Below are 20,084 nucleotides of genomic sequence, written 5' to 3'. Positions count from 1 at the left end.
TACTACTTAGTATACAGTGATGTGTTTGCTAGGCAGGCAAGATGAAAAACTGGTGCACCTTCAGCGGGCAAACAGTGTGGAACTTTGCAGATAGAAATGTCATGGATAGAGTTGATGTGATATAAACGCAACACGTAAAGTGTTGGTCCCATGTTTCATGAGCTGAAATAAAGTATCCCCAAAATGTTCCATACGCACAAAAAGCTTATTTCTCTAAAATGTTGTGCTCAAATTTGTTTACATCCCTATTAGTGAGCATTTCACTTTTGCCATGATAATTCATCCACCTGACAGGTGTGGCATATCAAGAAGTTGATTAAACATGATCATTACGCAGGTGCACTTTGCGCTGGGGACAATAAAATAAAATGTTCAGTTTTGTCACACAACACAATGCCACAGATGTCTCAAGTTTTGAGGGAGCGTGGAATTGACATGCTGACTGCAGGAATGTCCACCAGAGCGGTTGCCACCTCCAACTTCATTTTAGAGAATTTGGCAGTACGTCCAACCGGCCTCTCAACCACAGACCATGTGTAGCCACGCCAGCCCAAGACCTCCACATCTGGCTTCTTCACCTGCAGGATCATCTGAGACCAGCCACCCGGACAGCTGATGAAACTGAGAAGCATTTCTGTCTGTATTAAAGCCCTTTTGTGGGGGAAAAACTCATTCTGATTGGCTGTGTTCATACCCAGTCATGTGAAATCCATAGATTGGGGCCTGATATTCATTTCAATTGACTGATTTCCGTATATGAACTGTAACTCAGTAAAATCATTGAAATTGTTGCATATTTTTGTTAAGTATACATGCCAGAGAGGCATGAATGTCCTTCATACTGTATTTCTATCTAAACCTTCCACAACGTTGTGGTCTGTTGAGGGGGAGATGGACTGTGATGACCCACCTGCGAGCTATTTGTTTAGTCTGATAGTCTGCCTTGGTTGAAGCTAACAGCTGAGCTATGTGAGGACTCTGAATGACTCCAGAGGGAATAGATGTCACAGCCTCCCCAGTCTGTCTGGAATACCCCTCTAACCACTAGGCCTAATGCTTTCTGGGTGGCATGTCAAGAGCACTTAGCTTAAATGTTTACACCCACCACATAATTGAGAATGTGGTCTAATGGCTCAGTGTGGTTGGTGGTGAATGGTAGATGTTGCATTTGTGTAGTCTAAATACCTACTTCAAATACCATTGTCTACCTTTTCACCAAATAGCCTATATTGTATGCATTACGTACAATGACATCAAAATTATTCAGACCCCTTCCCTTTTTCCAAATTTTTTACATTACAGCCTTGTACTAAAATTGATATAAATAACTTTTTTTTACCTCATAATGACAAATCAAAACAGTTTTTTTTTTTTGCAAATGTATAAAAAAATAATAAACCGAAATAACATATTTGCATAAGTATTCAGAATTCCAGACCCTTTGCTATGGGATGTGAAATTGAGGTCAGGTGCACCCTGTTTCAATTGATCATCCTTAAGATGTTTCTACAACTTGATTGGAGTTCACTTGTGGTAAATAATATTGATTGGACATGATTTTGAAAGGCACACACCTGTCTATATTAGGTCCCTCATTTGACAGTGCATGTCAGAGCAAAAACCAAGCCATGAGGTCGAAGGAATTGTCTGTAGAGCTCAGAGACAGGATTGTGTCAAGGCACACATCTGGGGAAGGGTTCCAAAACATTTCTGCAGCATTGAAGGTCCCCAAGAACACAGTGGCCTCCATCATTCTTAAATGGAAGAAGTTTGGAACCACAAAGACTCTTCCTAGTTCTGACTGAGCAATCGGGGGAGAATGTGCTTGGTCAGGGAGGTGACCAAGAACCCGATGGTCACTCTGACAGAGCTCCAGAAGTACAACCATCTCTGCAGCACTCCACCAATCAGGCCTTTATGGTAGAGTGGCCAGGTGGAAGCCACTCCTCAGTAAAAGGCGCTTGACAGCCCTTTGGAGTTTGCCAAAAGGCATCTAAAGGACTCTCAGACCTTCAGAAACAAGATTCTCTGGTCTGATGAGACAAATATTGAACTCTTTGGCCTGAATGCCGAGCGTCACGTCTGGAGGAAACCTGGCACCATCCCTACGGTGCGGAATGGTGGGTGTAGCATCATGCTGTGGGAATGTTTTTCAGCGGCAGGTACTGGGAGACTAGTCAGGATCGAGGGAAAGATGAACGGAGCAAAGCACAGAGAGATCCTTGATGGAAACCGGCTCTAGAGCGCTCAGTACCTCAGACTGGGGCAAAGGTTCACCTTCCAACATTACAATGCCCCTAAGCACACAGTCAAGACAACGCAGGGTTGGCTTTGGGACAAGTCTATGAATGTCCGTGAGTGGCCCAGCCAGAGCCCGGACTTGAACCCGATCAAACATCTCTAGAGAGACCTGAAAATAGCTGTGCAGCGACGCTCCCCATCCAACCTGAAAGAGCTTGAGAGGATCTGCAGTGAAGAATGGGAGAAACTCTCCAAATACAGTTGTGCCAAGCTTGTAGCGTCATACCCAAGAAGACTCGAGGCTGTAATCGCTGCCAAAGGTGCTTCAACAAAGTACTGAGTAAATGGTCTGAATACTTATGTTAATGTGATATTTCCTTTTTTTTTTTATATATATATACATATGCAATCATTTCTAAAAACCTGTTTTTGCTTTGTCATTATGGATTATTTTGGGTAGATTAATGAGGGAAAAAAACAATTGAATGAATTTTAGAATAAGGCTGTAACGTAATATGGAAAAAGTCACGGGGTCTAAATACTTTCTGAATGCATTGTATGTCACGAGTCTAAATAGTTACAGAATACAGCCTTTTGGCTTCCGTTTAGCTCCTGGTGGAGCGAGGGGCCTCCCAGGTCTAAATGATGGTTCTGGGTCTTTAGACCAGCCGGGCTGAGGGCCCCTTAGTCCCCAAAGAGGTCCTGAGCTCTGGTGGCCTGACAGGGGCAGCCTGGGAAAAAATGTGTTCCCTTATCGAAGAGGGTAAGTGCCGGCTGGGTGGTCCATGATAAGTTGACTGTGTGTGTGGTCCTAGTATTGAAATATTTATTTCAAACAAGATTAGGCAGATCTTTTTAAGTAGCTGGCTGTGCTGTTTTGCAGTCCCGATTCAAATACATGATGTATTTAATTTGTGTGCTCCTGTTTAGTACATTTAGTCTACCACATCCCACGTCATTGCTTTCAACAAAACATTGTGTTTGGTTATTTAGCCCATCAGTTGTTATTTATAGTAGTCTTCATTTGATGTACCTTGTCCTGGTGACCAGCCCATAGACCCTGTCCTGTTGACCAGCCCATAGACCTTGTCCTGTTGACCAGCCCATAGACCTTGTCCTGTTGACCAGCCCATAGACCTTGTCCTGTTGACCAGCCCATAGACCCTGTCCTGTTGACCAGCCCATAGACCTTGTCTTGTTGACCAGCCCATAGACCTTGTCCTGTTGACCAGCCTATAGACCCTGTCCTGTTGACCAGCCCATAGACCTTGTCCTGTTGACCAGCCCATAGACCTTGTCCTGTTGACCAGCCCATAGACCTTGTCCTGTTGACCAGCCTATAGACCCTGTCCTGTTGACCAGCCCATAGACCTTGTCCTGTTGACCAGCCCATAGACCTTGTCCTGTTGACCAGCCCATAGACCTTGTCCTGTTGACCAGCCCATAGACCTTGTCCTGTTGACCAGCCCATAGACCCTGTCCTGTTGACCAGCCCATAGACCCTGTCCTGTTGACCAGCCCATAGACCCTGTCCTGTTGACCAGCCCATAGACCTTGTCCTGTTGACCAGCCCATAGACCCTGTCCTGTTGACCAGCCCATAGACCTTGTCCTGTTGACCAGCCCATAGACCCTGTCCTGTTGACCAGCCCATAGACCTTGTCCTGTTGACCAGCCCATAGACCCTGTCCTGTTGACCAGCTCATATACCGTCCTGTTGACCAGCCCATAGACCCTGTCCTGTTGACCAGCCCATAGACCCTGTCCTGTTGACCAGCCCATAGACCCTGTCCTGTTGACCAGCCCATAGAACTTGTCCTGTTGACCAGCCCATAGACCTTGTCCTGTTGACCAGCCCATAGACCTTGTCCTGTTGACCAGCCCATAGACCTTGTCCTGTTGACCAGCCCATAGACCTTGTCCTGTTGACCAGCCCATAGACCTTGTCCTGTTGACCAGCCCATAGACCTTGTCCTGTTGACCAGCCCATAGACCTTGTCCTGTTGACCAGCCCATAGACCTTGTCCTATTGACTAGCCCATAGACATTGTCCTGTTGACCAGCCCATAGACATTGTCCTGTTGACCAGCCCATAGGCCTTGTCCTGTTGACCAGCCCATAGACCCTGTCCTGTTGACCAGTCCATAGACCCTGTCCTGTTGACCAGCCCATAGACCTTGTCCTGTTGACCAGCCCATAGACCTTGTCCTGTTGACCAGCCCGTAGACCTTGTCCTGTTGACCAGCCCGTAGACCTTGTCCTGTTGACCAGCCCGTAGACCCTGTTCAGTTGACCAGCCCGTAGACCCTGTTCAGTTGACCAGCCCGTAGACCCTGTTCAGTTGACCAGCCCGTAGACCCTGTTCAGTTGACCAGCCCGTAGACCCTGTTCAGTTGACCAGCCCGTAGACCCTGTTCAGTTGACCAGCCCGTAGACCCTGTTCAGTTGACCAGCCCGTAGACCCTGTTCTGTTGACCAGCCCGTAGACCCCGTCCTGTTGACCAGCCCGTAGACCCCGTCCTGTTGACCAGCCCGTAGACCCCGTCCTGTTGACCAGCCCGTAGACCTCGTCCTGTTGACCAGCCCGTAGACCTCGTCCTGTTGACCAGCCCGTAGACCCCGTCCTGTTGACCAGCCCGTAGACCCAGTCCTGTTGACCAGCCCGTAGACCCCGTCCTGTTGACCAGCCCGTAGACCCCGTCCTGTTGACCAGCCCGTAGACCCCGTCCTGTTGACCAGCCCGTAGCGCTGGTCCTGTGACCAGCCCATGTATGAGAGGAGCCAGGAGAGATAAAGGACTAAATCTGTGTGTTATCAGTGACAGCTGGCTACATGTAGTGCGCGCACACACACACACACACACACACACACACACACACACACACACACACACACACACACACACACACACACACACACACACACACACACACTGTTGGTGTAAAGACACTTATCACTTTTAACTGTGTTCTCAGTCCGACAAGGATTTATTAGAACTTTTATTTTGAGTCTGGTCAACACTGGAATGTTGCAAATGGTTTCTGTTCTGGAACTTTCTGTGCTAGAACTATTTTAGTTACAGAGAAATGTTGTCAATCAAAGATGCAAAGATGGGGAGAGTTCTCTATGAGCTGTGTGAAGTTATTGATGACAAGGAAGTTCATGTCATTTTCACTAGGTTACAAGGAGACACCAACATACAAACGCACCCTAGCTCTCTCCGCCTGTCATTTCTATGGCTAAGTGAAAGGTTATATGAGGGTTTGCATGCCACCAGGAAGCAAGGCTCTGATCCCGGAGAAACATTTCCTCAACGTTCATATCATACCAAACAAACATTACCTCAACGTTTCTTCATACGCCTAAACAGTACAGTTACTCTAATCCCCTTGTGTGTGTTTTCCCTCTGATCTTGTGATTCCATAGCCTTTAACTCTGACCTGAGCTTTAACATAAGAAATGCTGCCTTGGCTTTGAATTCTTCAGCATCATTTTTAATTTAATCAAAATAAATCGGATTATTTTCGACACGGCTATAACATGCCTGGACTTGAAGGAAATGTATCTGAAAGTAGTGATTATGGTTTGTTTGCAGCTGCTTCAGAGTCAATGTTTTTATATATTGACCCGTTATCTGATTTAAATAAGTCATGGAATGATTGGTTGATGATGCCATTCTCCACATAACTATTACAGTTTTCAGGCCTTAAACGTTTCCATCCATTGATCTTTGTGTGAATGAATTTAAACCACTTGGTGTGTAGCTGCTGTCTGCTTACCCCTGAACTACATGAAGGCTAATTGCCTTCCCACCCCTATGTGCTTATTGAAGTGGAAAAGTTCCAGAAAGATTTTCAGTTCTAAGCTGCAACACGTGTGGCGGATGTTGGATGTCCGAACTTCGCTCTTGTCAAACATCTAGTGTTGGTTCATTCCAGACTTAGTTAGATACAGTAGGGTGAAGGAGAACCCAAACTCTCTCTTTCTTCCTCTAGTTATCCCTCTCTCCCGCTCTCGTTCTCCCTTTCGTGTAAAGTCTCTACATTTTCTCCCTGTGGGAAGAATGAGTGTTGGGTGTGTGTCGCTCTTTGCTCGGACAAATCCGCGTGGGCTCTGCTTATTTACATTGTCGCCTTCCTTTTGTGTTCTCTGTGTGTTATGCAATTGATTTGCCATTTCAATGGCATCCAATTTCCAGGGACTGTTTTCATTTCAAATGTTGCTGTGATCCAGATATGCAGCAAGGACATTAACAGTGTGTGTGTGTTCTCATAAGATACTATGGAATAATTAATTTCTGGAGATATCAAGTGAGTCTGTCGTCATGGAGATGTTTTCCTGAATACAGAGTTGTCTCGGTCTTCTTTGCAGAGAAAGTCTTCCTTTCCTCCTGTCATCTTCATATCGCCATGGCGTTCTGATGGTTCCACTGAGCCTGCCAGCGCTGGTTAGGGCAGTGGACATGTCGCGTGTAGCTCCTGTCTGTCTGTGCTGTGCATTAACGATCTTATTCAGCTGGTATTGATATGACACTATCCCTCCGATTTTTAAGTAGCGTTAGCGTAGGCCGAAGATGCAGTTGATGTAATATTTAACCACTGTTGTTGATCATAAGTCACAGTCTTACTGTGTAGATCCTCCTGTATTTATTCTGTATTTGTCCACATGCTGGAGGTCATGACCTCTGTGTGCTGGGTTTGGGTTCAGAGGTCAGATATCTAAGGTAACTCCCCTGTTAGAAGTGTGTGTGTCATCGGTATAGGCGTTATCCTGAGTGAACTGTGTGTGTGTGTGTGTGTGTGCATAAAATTAGCAGTCGTGCATGGATAAGGCCCTTTGTAATCTCTCTATTTACACGGGACTAGCTGATCAGTAGCCCTGTGTATCGGCATGTCACATATTGTAATCTATTTACACGGGACTAGCTGGTCAGCAGCCCTGTGTATCGGCATGTCACATATTGTAATCTATTTACACGGGACTAGCTGATCAGTTGCCCTGTGTATCGGCATGTCACATATTGTAATCTATTTACACGGGACTAGCTGGTCAGCAGCCCTGTGTATCGGCATGTCACATCTTGTAATAGTCTGCTGTATTTTCCTTTCCCTCCAGAACCTGGCGCTACTTTTCTGCTGCAGCAAATAAGGGTGGGAGACTTTGGCTGCTTAGCAACAGTGAATTCTGATTTGGCTTGGTGTGAAAAGTCCCCTCCCACTTTGGGGGGGGGGGGGGGGGGCAGCATTCTGACCAGGTTACCTTCTCTCTCTCACGCACACACACACACACACACACACACACACACACACACACACATGCATTCCTCTCCAACAGTGTCAACAGAACTGAACTCTCCCCTCCCACTCTAAGTTAGACCTTGAACATGCCTGGCTGTGGGTGCTTTAGGAGGAGGCGTGTGTGTGTGCGCGCACACTGGAAGTGTGTGTGTGTCGTGGAGAGAGTTGAGGAGAGCTGCTGCTGCTGGCATGAGGTGCTCATGGTAAGGGGGGAAAACGCATTCCATGGCTGCCTTACACACACACTACTTGTCCCCGTCCCTCTCTCTCTCTGAGAAGCTTTGGGGTTAGTTACTGCAGTACTGCCGGAGTGAGCTTCAGAACTGAAGGGGAGGGGTGGTTCTCCCTCTCTCTCTGAACCTCGTCAGTCTGAGTAGAACACTGATAGCATCGGACACAGCGGGGACAACTCTCCCACCACATTAACTGCGCAGCAGCGTGTGTGTTCGTGTGTGTAGCGCTAAAGGGAGAGCTCTAAGTGTGTGCCAGGAAAAAGGAGGAGTGTGTAAAAGGAGAAGCAGCACCATTCTGGCTGTGTTTTCTCTCAGTGTACAGAGGGGCTGGATGTCTGGGTAAGTCATGGCTGGAGCAGCAGTACTTTGTATGATGGAGTTTGTGTGTGAAGAGGAGGTAGATAACATGTAAAGATAACTTTGCCTTGACTCTGGGGCATGTTTCAGCATGTGTATTTGAATAGTATGTTTGAACTGAAACAAGTTGGTCAGTATGTTATTACTAACTGAAACAAGTTGTTCAGTATGTTATTACTAATTTGACGTTTCCATAATTACCCATGTTCCAGTACATTTGACTTTTTAGTCATTTAGCAGACACTCCTATCCAGTGCCTTGCTCAAGGGCACATCGACAGATGTTTATTAGCATAAGACTGACTATCAATTGCTTTTAGCAGACTGACTGAGCATTAGTTGTTTTAACAGACTGACTGAGCATTAGTTGTTTTTAATCAGCCTGCCTAGGGGCATGGATTCTATCAGGATGTTTGGTGAATTGTATAAAGTTGCAGTCCGGTCCATATATTACCTATGAGCTCTGTACTGTAGTGATCTGCTCTGTAGGTATCTGGTTTGGCAGCTACCCAGCAGCTCTCTGACGTTATTAAGAGACTAGATTGATTGTGTGTGTGTGTGTGGCCGGGACACGCGTCACTGTTACACAGCACAAGGCCATATACACCGGGTCAACACACTTGTTAATGATGTCGCCAGGGGATAACAGTGTGACGTGCACACACACCCCTTAACAGTCAGATAGTGTCGCATTCACACACACACTCCAAATACTGTCTACCTCTAAAACAGTGTTAGATTTCACACACACACACACACAGCCTGTAGTTGCATTTGTTTCTTTCCGAGCCCACAGATACAGCGGTGTTTGTATTCTGTTAGGGCACCATTCTCCTGACACGTCTCGTCCTTGGTCTGTGTGACTAAGCACGCTGCTCATTCCTATGGCAACCATTTTTGTTCTGACAGCGTTCTCAGCTAGACCGAGGTGCTGTCCTGGGAATCTAAAGACACAGGTTGATGACGTATCTGACTGCTACATTCCTTGGTGCCGTCTGACTTCCTGATTAGACAGAGCCTGTTGATGCCATATAGATAGAATCTAAGTATCTAATCGTGTTATTGTTACCACAGTCCTAGGGCAGGCAAGATCTATAGCTGTGAGACGCATTAACGATGAATTGACATGATTACCTGCATGTCAGTAATTAACAAGCTCAGGGTGAGTTTTAGTTCAGACAGGCAGTGGAGCTGCAGAGGGGGGTGTTGAAATGCAGGGCTTCAAGGTTACGGTCTGATATCAGTAGTCATGGTGTGGTGTCATACAGCAGAAAGCAAAGGCCTGACCAAGATTGTTTTCCCATGAGGATAAGGTGTACATTTCAGATAGATCTGCTCTACTGTGCTCTTCTCGGCAAGTAATCAACACGTTGGGTAATTCCGTTCCGTTTCTGATTTGTTTAAATTATGGGAAAGTACAGGTGTTGTGACCAAGCATATGTAACGATTTCTAAGACTGTTGTGAAGTCGGGTAACATTGATGTAAATCAGCCTACAGGAAAGATAAGTGCTGACAACTATTTATTGTCCCCATGTGCCTTTTACTAGGAACGTTGAGGCCTCCTATGGAAAGTCTAAGCTGAAAAATATGAAAGGCTTATCCATTAAATGGTTTAAATAGGAGAAAGGACCATGCGTTGTAATATCTTTTTTTTACCTTTATTTATCTAGGCAAGTCAGTTAGAAACAAATTCTTATTTTCAATGACGGCCTAGGAACAGCTGATTTACGTCACTGTTACCCGACTTCAAAACAGTCTTAGAAATAGTTACATATGCTTGGTCACAACACCTGTACTTTCCTTTTTCTGCCTTGTTCAGGGGTAGAACGACAGATTTGTACCTTGTCAGCTGGGGGATTCGAACTTGCAACCTTTCAGTTACTAGCCCAACGCTCTAACCACTAGGCTACCCTGCCGTCCCAGGGTAATTAAAATATGAATGAATACCCCAATACAAAGGAGCTTAGCAGTCTTAGTAGCTTCCAACAGGACGTACTGTAATGCGCTGTGGCTGGAACTGACCAGTGTGACAGGGATTATAGTCCAGGGAATAGCCACTCATAGGGAGGTGACCCAACCTGCTGCTGATCCTACAGTAAGTCTGCACCATTCCTCCGGCTGATGCGGTTTCCACCAGACGCAAAAGAGGAGAGGGAGGAAGAGAAGAGGGAGAGGGGGGTGGGGGAGGAAGAGAGGGAGGGAGAGAGTGGGTGAATAGAGATAGTTGTAACACTTTATGGTCCGGCCCCCAGCATGGAAAGAGCATTCCCAAGCATTCCCAAGAGCATTCCCAATTTCTGGAACTGCTGCACCCCAAAGCCCTGACTGACTGACTGCGCTCACTGACGGTTAGTGCAAGTGGGGACGCTGTGGAACAAGCTTTAGGGCTGGTACTTATCTCCAGTCAGATTAGTGACGGTGAAAGCAAGGTGTCGTTAGCCTTACAAGTGCATGACAACCAACCTGGTAAAGAGGAAACCTAGACTAATCTTCCTGGAATGAGAGGCAGGTTTTCTGTTGAGTCTGTGGAGAGGGATGACGAGAGAGAGGAAGGTTCATAATATATAATAAGTTTTGATATTTTTCTGTATTGGTTTACTAATGATTTACTTTCACCTCTTTTATTTTGTTTTTCATTCCATGATCTTCAAAGGACGTTATGCAATAGTTAAGCTTAGATGCTGAAGTAACTGCCAAAGTTTGAGTCTCGTCTCCAACAGGAAGTGATGTTGTTTGGTCTGATTGCGTGTTGTCCAGGAGCCTTGGGAGGTAGGCTGTATCATATGATTTGGACCTATGCTGTGTAACATTAGCCTGTGTTATAGTATATTATTGATCTGTAACTTTAGCCTGTGTTATAGTCTATTATTGATGGAGGTCAATTGACCAGTCGTTGGTATAGCCATTGATTAAATCTGTGTGTGGAGCATCAAGATCGTCAAGTGTGCTGGAGTTGGTTTTCAATGTACTCCGTTATTGCCATTTGACCAGTAGTCAAATTAAACTAATCATGTTAAAGGTTACTTCCTGGTTAGTGAACTCTTGCTCCACTGTAATACCAGTTGTGGATAAAGTGTCAAATTTACATGATTACACTGCAGCAGCCAGGCAGGAAGACCGTGTGTGGCCCACAGTCTCATCTCTCTCTGGGTATCTTAGTTCCTTGTTGTTCCGGATGAGTGGTCATCCATCAGCAACTCTGCTGTGTTCCGGAACAGGGCGAGATGGAGAGAGAGACTTGCACTTCCCCCACTACCAACATGATCTAGTGGTTAGTTTCTAAAACCCTCACTCCCTTACCAAACATCATCACTGTCCATCTAGGCTACGTGTGTGTGCGTGTACACGGCAACTCAGTGTCTGTTTTTGATACCCAATCTCCTATTGACACTTAAAGAGGACCTTTTAGCTTGATGTTGATGCTACCTCTGCTAAGTATGTCATGTTGATGCTACCTCTGCTAAGTATGTCATGTTGATGCTACCTCTGCTAAGTATGTCATGTTGATCCTACCTCTGCTAAGTCTGCCATGTTGGCTTGCGTACCTTTCTAGTTTTCTTCCCTCGTCAGGTTATGAGTTCTAGGCTAATAGTTCAGTGGTGCCTTTTTTAAACCTCTGAATCTCTCAACTTCCCCTCCACCTCTCCATCCCCTCCCACTCTTTATAGTACTCGACAGGCGTGCACTAGAGAGTGCCAGGGTCTCTCTCCCCGCTCCAACAATCGCCAGGCGTGTACATTTACCCATAACCCCCTGGGGGACTAAGAGCGTAATGTGAACGGACACCAACTCTTAGATGTTGGGAGCGCAGCTCTGACTGAAGCCCAGAATGTCAGTCGGAGTCCCACATGGCACACTATTCCCTAAGTGCACTACTTTTGACCGGGGCTCATAGGGTTATCCATAGGACTCTGGTCAAAAGTAGTGCACTAAATAGGTAATAGGGTACTGTTTGGTACTTGGACTCCGTTCAAGAGCCTTTTGTCCAAACGTGCCACTCGCTGTTTCCTTTATTCTAATGATCATATATAGGCCAGTGTGTAGAGATGGGAGGATGTCATTGGAGTGTGGGTTTCGCTCTTACTAAATGGAGTTGATCCAGTGATATGTAAGGATCTATTGGATTGTACATTGTAGAGGGCTGTAGTCTCTTTCTAAGCGGGCTACTCTACTGGAACTAGGTGGGTCTTTCACACTCTAACCGTGCACTTTGAGTCTGGTTGGGATGGTAGTTAAGAAGTATGCTTTGAGTGTGGTTGGGATGGTAGTTAAGTAAGTATGCTCAAATTCATACTCCCCAGGGGCATCATGTATAAATGTTCTGTGTGCACAAAATATGCCCCAAAACATGTGTACACCAAGTAGGCATTTATAAAAAAAACTGAACTTGAGTGAGATTGTGCTTATCCTCCCGCAATCTTTAGACCCTGTGTACGCACAGTTTGTAGTTTCTAAAGTTTTGTATTGCAAATATACAAAAGTAGCCTTGTGCATGAATATATGATGACTTATTCATAACAAAAAAACGGTAGCTAAATATAATAATGATGCAATTAATGGCTGTTAGTGAGATGAGAGAATCAAGTTATTTTCTTTGCATTCTAAAATAATTTGAAATCTGTCATTTCCATGTTCATTGCAGAATAAATTCCTCATCTTTTCTGACTGTGATGGTTTCAATACTTGCGAAATAGCATGCATTGAAGTGTAACAACCCTTTAACACTAACCCCCCCCCCCCCCCCCCCCCCCCACCAGCATGGCAGAGCTGTACAATGTTACAGTGGTACCCCCCCTCCCTCTCAGGTGACCTGTTCTGTATTGGGCTAAATACCAAAGGGCAGTGGCTCTATATTGGACTCTGTCTCAGGTGTACCAGCTCACCTGTCAGCTAGCGTTCCCACAACTGCAGAGGGCTAATGCATGTTTGATAAGGCCAGTGTGATATACACACACACACACACACACACACACACACAGGTCTGCAGTCGCCCGCCAAGCCCTAACTCATGCATTAGCAATGAGACAGGGTCACACTCCATGGCACGGGGAAGAGTCCCCACAACACCAGTAACACAACTCAGAACAGCACGGGGAAGAGTCCCCACAACACTAGTAACACAACTCAGAACAGCAGAGGGAAGAGTCCCCACAACACCAGTAACACAACTCAGAACAGCAGAGGGAAGAGTCCCCACAACACTAGTAACACAACTCAGAACAGCAGAGGGAAGAGTCCCCACAGCACTAGTAACACAACTCAGAACAGCAGAGTGATGAGGATACATGGTTATACATGGTCACTGGCTGGATAACAATGCAGTGACTGCAGTCTTCACTTACTGCTATCTGCGTCCCACACATCAGATTAACCGTGATGGCATTTAGAATAACCTATTAGCCTGCTGAATGAAGTGGTTAATGCCATCACTGTGCGTTTGAATGGCTTCCTGAATCTTATTTATTCAACCTATATTCATACAGGCAAGTTAGTTAAAGATGCACTATGCAGAAATCGCTCCGCCATTTCCTGGTTGCTAAAATTAAAAAATGTGCCTAATTTCAATTTATGTGACAAAAAATGTGTGTTTTGTAAAGTCTTTGTACCATCTAAACCGCTGTGAAATATATTTTCTATAACCAAAAATATTGTATTTTCAGCTGTTTTGAAGCTGGTGTCCAGAAGTAAAAGACTAAATTTAAATCCGGGAAGCATAGAAATAGTGCACATAGAACACGTCTACCGCTTCTTAGACTGATGCGATTGACCGATCTATAAATTGCATTTCTATGTGAATTTGGTCAGGTCGCCCATAAAGTTACATATTGCAGATTTAAGAACTAATTATCACATACCATGACAACCTGACAAGTATTAGGTTGGTTGATGATTTTTGAGTGTGCAGTAGGTTGTTGTTGGAGTGAATAGGGGTAGAGTTTTATCGAGAACACTCTTGGTAAGGCAGTACTATCGGTTACTCTCACTGTTGTCTAGGTGTAGTAGTGAGCTCATAGTCTCTATAGGCTTCCTATTGTCACTGGGCCATTCATTGGTGAAGCACTGTCCTGGATATGAAAATAAAACTGATACTTTTTATAGGCCGTCTCTTTCTCACTCTGACCCAGATTAACACACACACACACACACTGACAGGCAGGAGGGTGTCTTTTAGCCTGTATACCACAAGCTATCTGTCTTAGTTTTTTGATATGGAGCTACAGATTGTTCCTCGTTTAGACCAAGCTCTTGCATCGTGTTCCCAGAGGACTGCTAGGTAAATGGAGGTTCCTCTCTCTCTCTCTCCGGATCTTTCCCTCTCAGGAACCCGCTGCATATCTGTTGTTTACTTGGGAAAAGCAAAGTGACTCCATCTGGTGTTTCAGTATCTCAGCAAGCGAACACTTTCCCCTTCATCGTTATCATGTGCACAAGATCTGGGGTGTGTTCATTCAACAACAAAAACAAGTGTTTCTTATTGGACAAGTTCAGGCCGTCCTGCCATGTTTCAGTCCGTTTTCTGATGATTGGTGCATAATGAATGCCACCCTGACCTTTTCTGTTTCTCCACTTAATTCAGTTTAGTCTGCATTCACCCTCGTGCTGTAGAGTTGTGGGCCTCTGGCACGTCCCAAACGGCACTATAGCAGTTTTCCCCAACTCCAGTCCTCCAGTACCCTAAACAGCACACGTTTCTGTTGTAGTCCCCCAGACAAACTCACCTGATTCAACTCACTGAGGGCTTGATGATTAGTTGAGAAGTTGAATCAGATGTGGTTGTCCTGGGCTACAGCAGAAATGAGGACTGGAGTTGGGAAACATTTCCTTACACCACTACATTTGACCAGAGCCCTATGGGGCCTGCTTAAAAAGTAGTGCATTAAAAGGGGAATAGGGTGTCATTGGGACGCACTCTACTGTACGTCTATGGCCTTTATAACACTGCCTTCAACAGAGCTATTGTTTGTAGCTTTTATGAAAGGCCATTTCTGTAACAGTGTGGTGAGGCTCTTTGTATTGCTCACACCTCCCTGTCAATACTACACAGACCAACTTTCCACCATCTTTCCCCTTGGTTATGAGTATTGAAGCCAGTTTTATTAATTACGGACAATATTTCATCCTAAAATGGTTGACCTCATTTGTTTAAATGGCAACAGATTCTTAACGCCATATTAATGACTTTTAGTGGAAACTATGACGGCTTTCTGCGTATTGTAATGCCACCTACTGTATGAACGGCAGGGTATCAGTTGTTTGAAAGTCCTTCCAAGAGAAAAGAGTTGGGATTCAAGCATTACATGAGTTTCCACATCATAACTAATTAGGTTATGTTGGTACACTGTGCTTTTGTTGAAATGTTTTGTGTTGTGTTGTAATATCCATTTTAATCACTTCCTATGTTTGACCAACAGAGAGCAGCAGAGTTCTCTGTCGCGCTGTTTGTCTCTGTCTGTCTCGCTGTCTTTCTGTCTCTGTTTATGATACTGTTATGTTCATATCATAGACACTGTCAAATAAAGTATTTTTGACATTGGAGATAATAAATTGCTAACTGTGATGCGATATTGATGCCTGTGTTTCCTTGTCATTGTGTTTTCCAGAGGTTTTCAGAGGAGGAGCTCTGAAGAGTATGGACTCCACTCCAGTGACTGAACTAAAGGGTCAGTTGAAGGGGCCTTAGAATGGGATCACTTCTCACTTCCTCACTTGTCCAAAAGTGCACTTCAATATCTACCTCTCTGTGACTCCTAGGCCTATAGGGACTGCTGACTTCTTATCACTGGTGTTGATCTGAGTCAGCTTTAATCAATGAAACACCTTGCTCAGTAGACGTCTGCCCACATAGGTAAACATGGAGTTCTTTGTGGTTTGACCTTGCTTTGAGGTCTTTAGCAGTTAGCGACATCAGCTTTCCCCACGCACTCCCGAAGACCAGAGATGAGTGTGTCTCAGCCCGGGGAACGTGTCCCCGTCGGGGGCGTGAATGGCTCCGCTATGAGGCTCCCCCTCCTCCGCACCGGCGACCAAAATGGCAATGCTTTTCCTGCCTCCTCTTCCTCCTCCTCTTCCTCCCCAGACTCCCTGCAGAGTCTGAGCAGCCTGGACGTCGACATGGAATGCGTGATGTCGACCCAAATCAAAATGGCCGCTGTCTCACCCGCTGCGGAACTGCCTCAGACAGAGGTCTCGGAATCCAACGACAACTCGGTGTCCGTCTACGTGGACGCTAATGAGGACTCCTGGAATGACAACCTGACCCTCGCCATGACCATTGCTGGGATACGAGAGCATAGCAACGGTAGCCAAGGCGATCTCCATGACAACGTTAGCAGTGTGGCGAGCAACAGCGGTGGGAGAAGGGACTCTTCTCCGGACTCGGCGGCCACGGAGATCCCCGGTGACGATGTTGATGATGAGGAAGGGTCGTTCTTGTCGGTGAGCTCGGACATGGTGATGAGGAGAATCAGCCTGAGCGACTCGGAGCGGCTCCCCAGCAGCGGGGTGTCCATCCTGGAGGACTCGGACACGGCCTCCCCCTCCACAACAGCTCCCATCCAGGCTTCACTCTCCGCCCCATTGCCTGACCTCTGTAAGGGCCTCGAGGGGAGGAAGAGTCCTCATGCTGGAACCGTCACCATGGAACTCCAGAACCTCCAGACCGGAGCTAGCAGCTCACCAGGTCTGCCCGATAGAGAGGCGCTTCAGGTGGGGGTGGATCTGCCCAAGGAGGCCTGCACTCTGGATGTTCTCCCCATGGTGGAGGCAGCGGACACCGAGCATGGTGTGGCACTAGAGGTTCTTCTCAGTGAGACTATAGTGTCTCCAGATTCTGAAGGCTTCACTGTAATCTCCCAGACCTCTACCTCAGTACAAGTCTCCAAGGGTGTGAATTTGGCAGTGTCCCCCTTTACCGTTCCCCAGTCTCCAAACAAAGGGTCCAAAGGTGCGAACCCCGCCTTCCGCAAGACCAAGGAACACCCGTGTGCAACTCGGGTCAAACTGAACGCCGCCATCGCCAAGACGGTGGTCACCACGACATCCAAACCTGGTAGGACCGACATCAAGAGGTTCCCCAAACCCGACCTGAAGAACGTCAAGTCTAAGGTCATGTCCAGGCCTGCCTCTACAACCAGAACAGCCAATCAGACACAGGGAAAAACTGCTCCGGCCAATGAAAAGAAAGCGCCAGACGGAGTCAAAAGACAAAGGTTGTCTTTGGGTCAAACCAAAGTAGCTTCGCTGAAGCCGAGCCCCAAACCCAGCCCCAATCAAAACGCAGAGCCCAGAGTCTCTAACCAATCCGAGAAGAGGAGGATGGGCACTTTAGCCAATGGCATTCGCTCCACCTCCAGCAGCTCTCTGGGTTCAGAGTTGGCTGTGGATGGGCACCAGAGGACCCTAACCCCAAATGGAGAAGAGGGTACTACAGGAGGGTGTACTACAGAGGACACTGCAGGGGGTGAGACACCTGTAGAACAAAGGAGAAGCAACGGCACAGTAAGTAGCACACACTGTGGGGGGGGGGTTGTTCTATTACGCCCCTGTTTGAATAGTTTGAGAATCTTTCCTTCGTTCCTCCCTCTCTTCCTTGTAATAATCACTGATCTGCATGTCACATGATATAAGACCACACACCAGACTGGCCTCACCCAATTCAACTTGGCCAGATCAGTGATTTCCTCCAAGAAGTTAGGAAAGATGTATTTTTAGTACCCGCAACAGTCAGTTAGTGAACTAAGATTTCCAGTCACCAGGAACATACTGTACTTTATCAGGATGATATGACGCATGTATAGAACAAGCCCAGAGGCTGGTTTCATCTCTAAACGGTGGGAGCAGTGGTTTTAGGTGAGGGAGTGGCAGTGGTTTGTTGTTGGTATGTTGCCTTTAAAACCATTGACGGGTTTAAACTCTTCCTGTGTGTGTGAGTGGCGTGATTGAGTAGGTCCTCAGGCAAGTCTGGCTGCGAGCATGTCATCACATGATTTAGCTATGTTGTTATTCAGGCTAAAGTAATCCATGGCTAAAGGAGGGCTTTGGGTTTAAATGTCAACTATTATCATTCACTGCAGTATACGGCTGAGCATTGAACACAGACCAGTTTTGGGGTTCTGTTGAATGACAACATGAAATGCAGCGACCCCAAACATCTTTTGGAATGTCTTGACATCTGCGGGTGTGTGTGACACGTCGGTTGTTGAATGTTCCGCCACATTCTGTTCTCAGTTGGAAACAGTCCTCCCGACCAGATTTCTTCTCAGACACTTCTCATATGAAGGCAAAGGCCATTTGTCAAACTGTTCTGAACAGCGTCAGAATAGTCTGAACATTTATAGTAGTCAAGTCTTTTCTTTGAAAACTCGCCTGCAAACTCACTCCATATGTGCCCTGTGTTTACAGAATACGAAAGAGGGGGAGGAAAGAGGGGGAGGAAATAAAGAGGGAGAGAGAAACTGGTCCCAGCAGTGAATCCCAGAGGGAATGTAATACAATAGCAACTTTTTTACCTCAGAGTTCCAGCCTACTCCTATTTCCTCTCTCTCTCTCTCCTCCCCCTCCTTCTCACTCCTCCTGCCTGTGTGCGTCTACTTCCACATTTCTGCCTACGACTCTGGAATGGCCAACACCATGGTCTCGGTGCGCAGCTCCGAGCTGGGCCCCATGGGCTGGGACGCGGTAACTAAACGACAGCTCTTTCTCCAGAAGGTCTCCTCCAAGCTGGGGCCCTCATCGGTCAGACAGCTGCCCCAGGTCAAGGGCAGGGGGGCCGGGGGAGCGAGCAACACCGGGGGACCCTCCCTGTCTCCCACCTCTCCAGCTCCAGTAGGAGGGAGTTTTGGCTCCAGGCTGCCCCCTCCCGCTCCTCCTTTGACGGGGAAGGACGGCCAGACCACTGGGAGTGTGTCTCCACCGAGAGGACGACCAAGTCAGCCAGCTGGTGACTACACACACACACACACACACACGTCTTTCTGTGTGTCAGCAACTTGATAAAGTGTATAAATGACAAAGTGTAGAAAACAGACGTTGCTGTGTGTGTAGAGACTTGAAACTGTGTGTGTGAGTGAGGTGTGTGTGTGAGTGAGGTGTAGTGGAATGTGAAAGGCATTCTCAGCTCTGCAGTGTCAGCCTGCTCATTTCCTGCTGCTGCTGCAGAGATGAGGGCACTTAAACACACTCTGGTTTGGGTGAACAAGACACACACTGGTACGCATCACACACACACACGCACGCTCCATACGCGCGCGCACACACACACACACACACACACGAACACACACACACACACACACACACACACACACACACACACACACACACACGAACAAGGCAACCAGACAGAAACAAACACATGGAGCAACAGAGAGATTGTGTGTGTGGACGTGTTTAACCAGAAGTCCCCACAAGAATAGTAAACAAACAAAAACAACCCACAAGGTCAAATGCTATTTCTATGGGGTTTAAGGTTAGAATTAGTGTTAGGGTTAGAATTAGTGTTAGAGTTAATTAGAGGTTGACTGATTAATCTGTCCTGATTTCAAGATTCCATAACAATCGTAAATCAGCATTTTTGGATGCCGATTATGGCCGATTACATTGCTCTCCATGAGGAGACTGTGTGGCAGGCTGACCACCTGTTACGCGAGTGCAGCAAGGAGCCAAGGTAAGTTGCTAGCTAGCATTAAACTTATCTTATAAAAAACAATCAATCTTAACATAATCACTAGTTAACTACACATGGTTGATGATATTACTAGTTTAACTAGCTTGTTCTGTGTTGCAAATAATCAATGTGGTGCCTGATAATTTATCATCGAATCACAGCCTACTTCGCCAAACAGGTGATGATTTAACTAGCGCATTTGTGAAAAAAGCACTGTCGTTGCACCAATGTACCTAACCATAAACATCAACGCCTTTCTTAAAATCAATACACTGTAGTATATTTTTTCAAA

At 46.3% G+C, this 20,084-nt stretch overlaps 1 protein-coding gene across 3 annotated transcripts in view; it reads left to right on the top strand.

The window, feature by feature from the left end:
* The first annotated feature begins 7,629 nt into the window (after window positions 1-7,629).
* The window catches only part of LOC129830783 (nascent polypeptide-associated complex subunit alpha, muscle-specific form-like), a 49,866-nt gene continuing 37,411 nt past the window's right edge, over window positions 7,630-20,084 (top strand). The window contains exons 1-3 of one of the 3 annotated variants that reach the window (XM_055893505.1): window positions 7,630-7,740; window positions 15,729-17,625; window positions 18,832-19,066. In XM_055893505.1, coding sequence (XP_055749480.1) covers window positions 16,066-17,625; window positions 18,832-19,066 — 1,795 coding nt within the window. In that variant the 5' untranslated portion in view covers window positions 7,630-7,740; window positions 15,729-16,065. The other 2 variants (XM_055893506.1, XM_055893504.1) reach the window with 2 other exon arrangements.

This window comes from Salvelinus fontinalis, chromosome 32, assembly GCF_029448725.1.
Source record: "Salvelinus fontinalis isolate EN_2023a chromosome 32, ASM2944872v1, whole genome shotgun sequence".
NCBI classification, from domain to species: domain Eukaryota; kingdom Metazoa; phylum Chordata; class Actinopteri; order Salmoniformes; family Salmonidae; genus Salvelinus; species Salvelinus fontinalis.
Note: the sequence above shows the minus strand (reverse complement) of the source record. Positions and strands in the feature narration are given on the sequence as shown.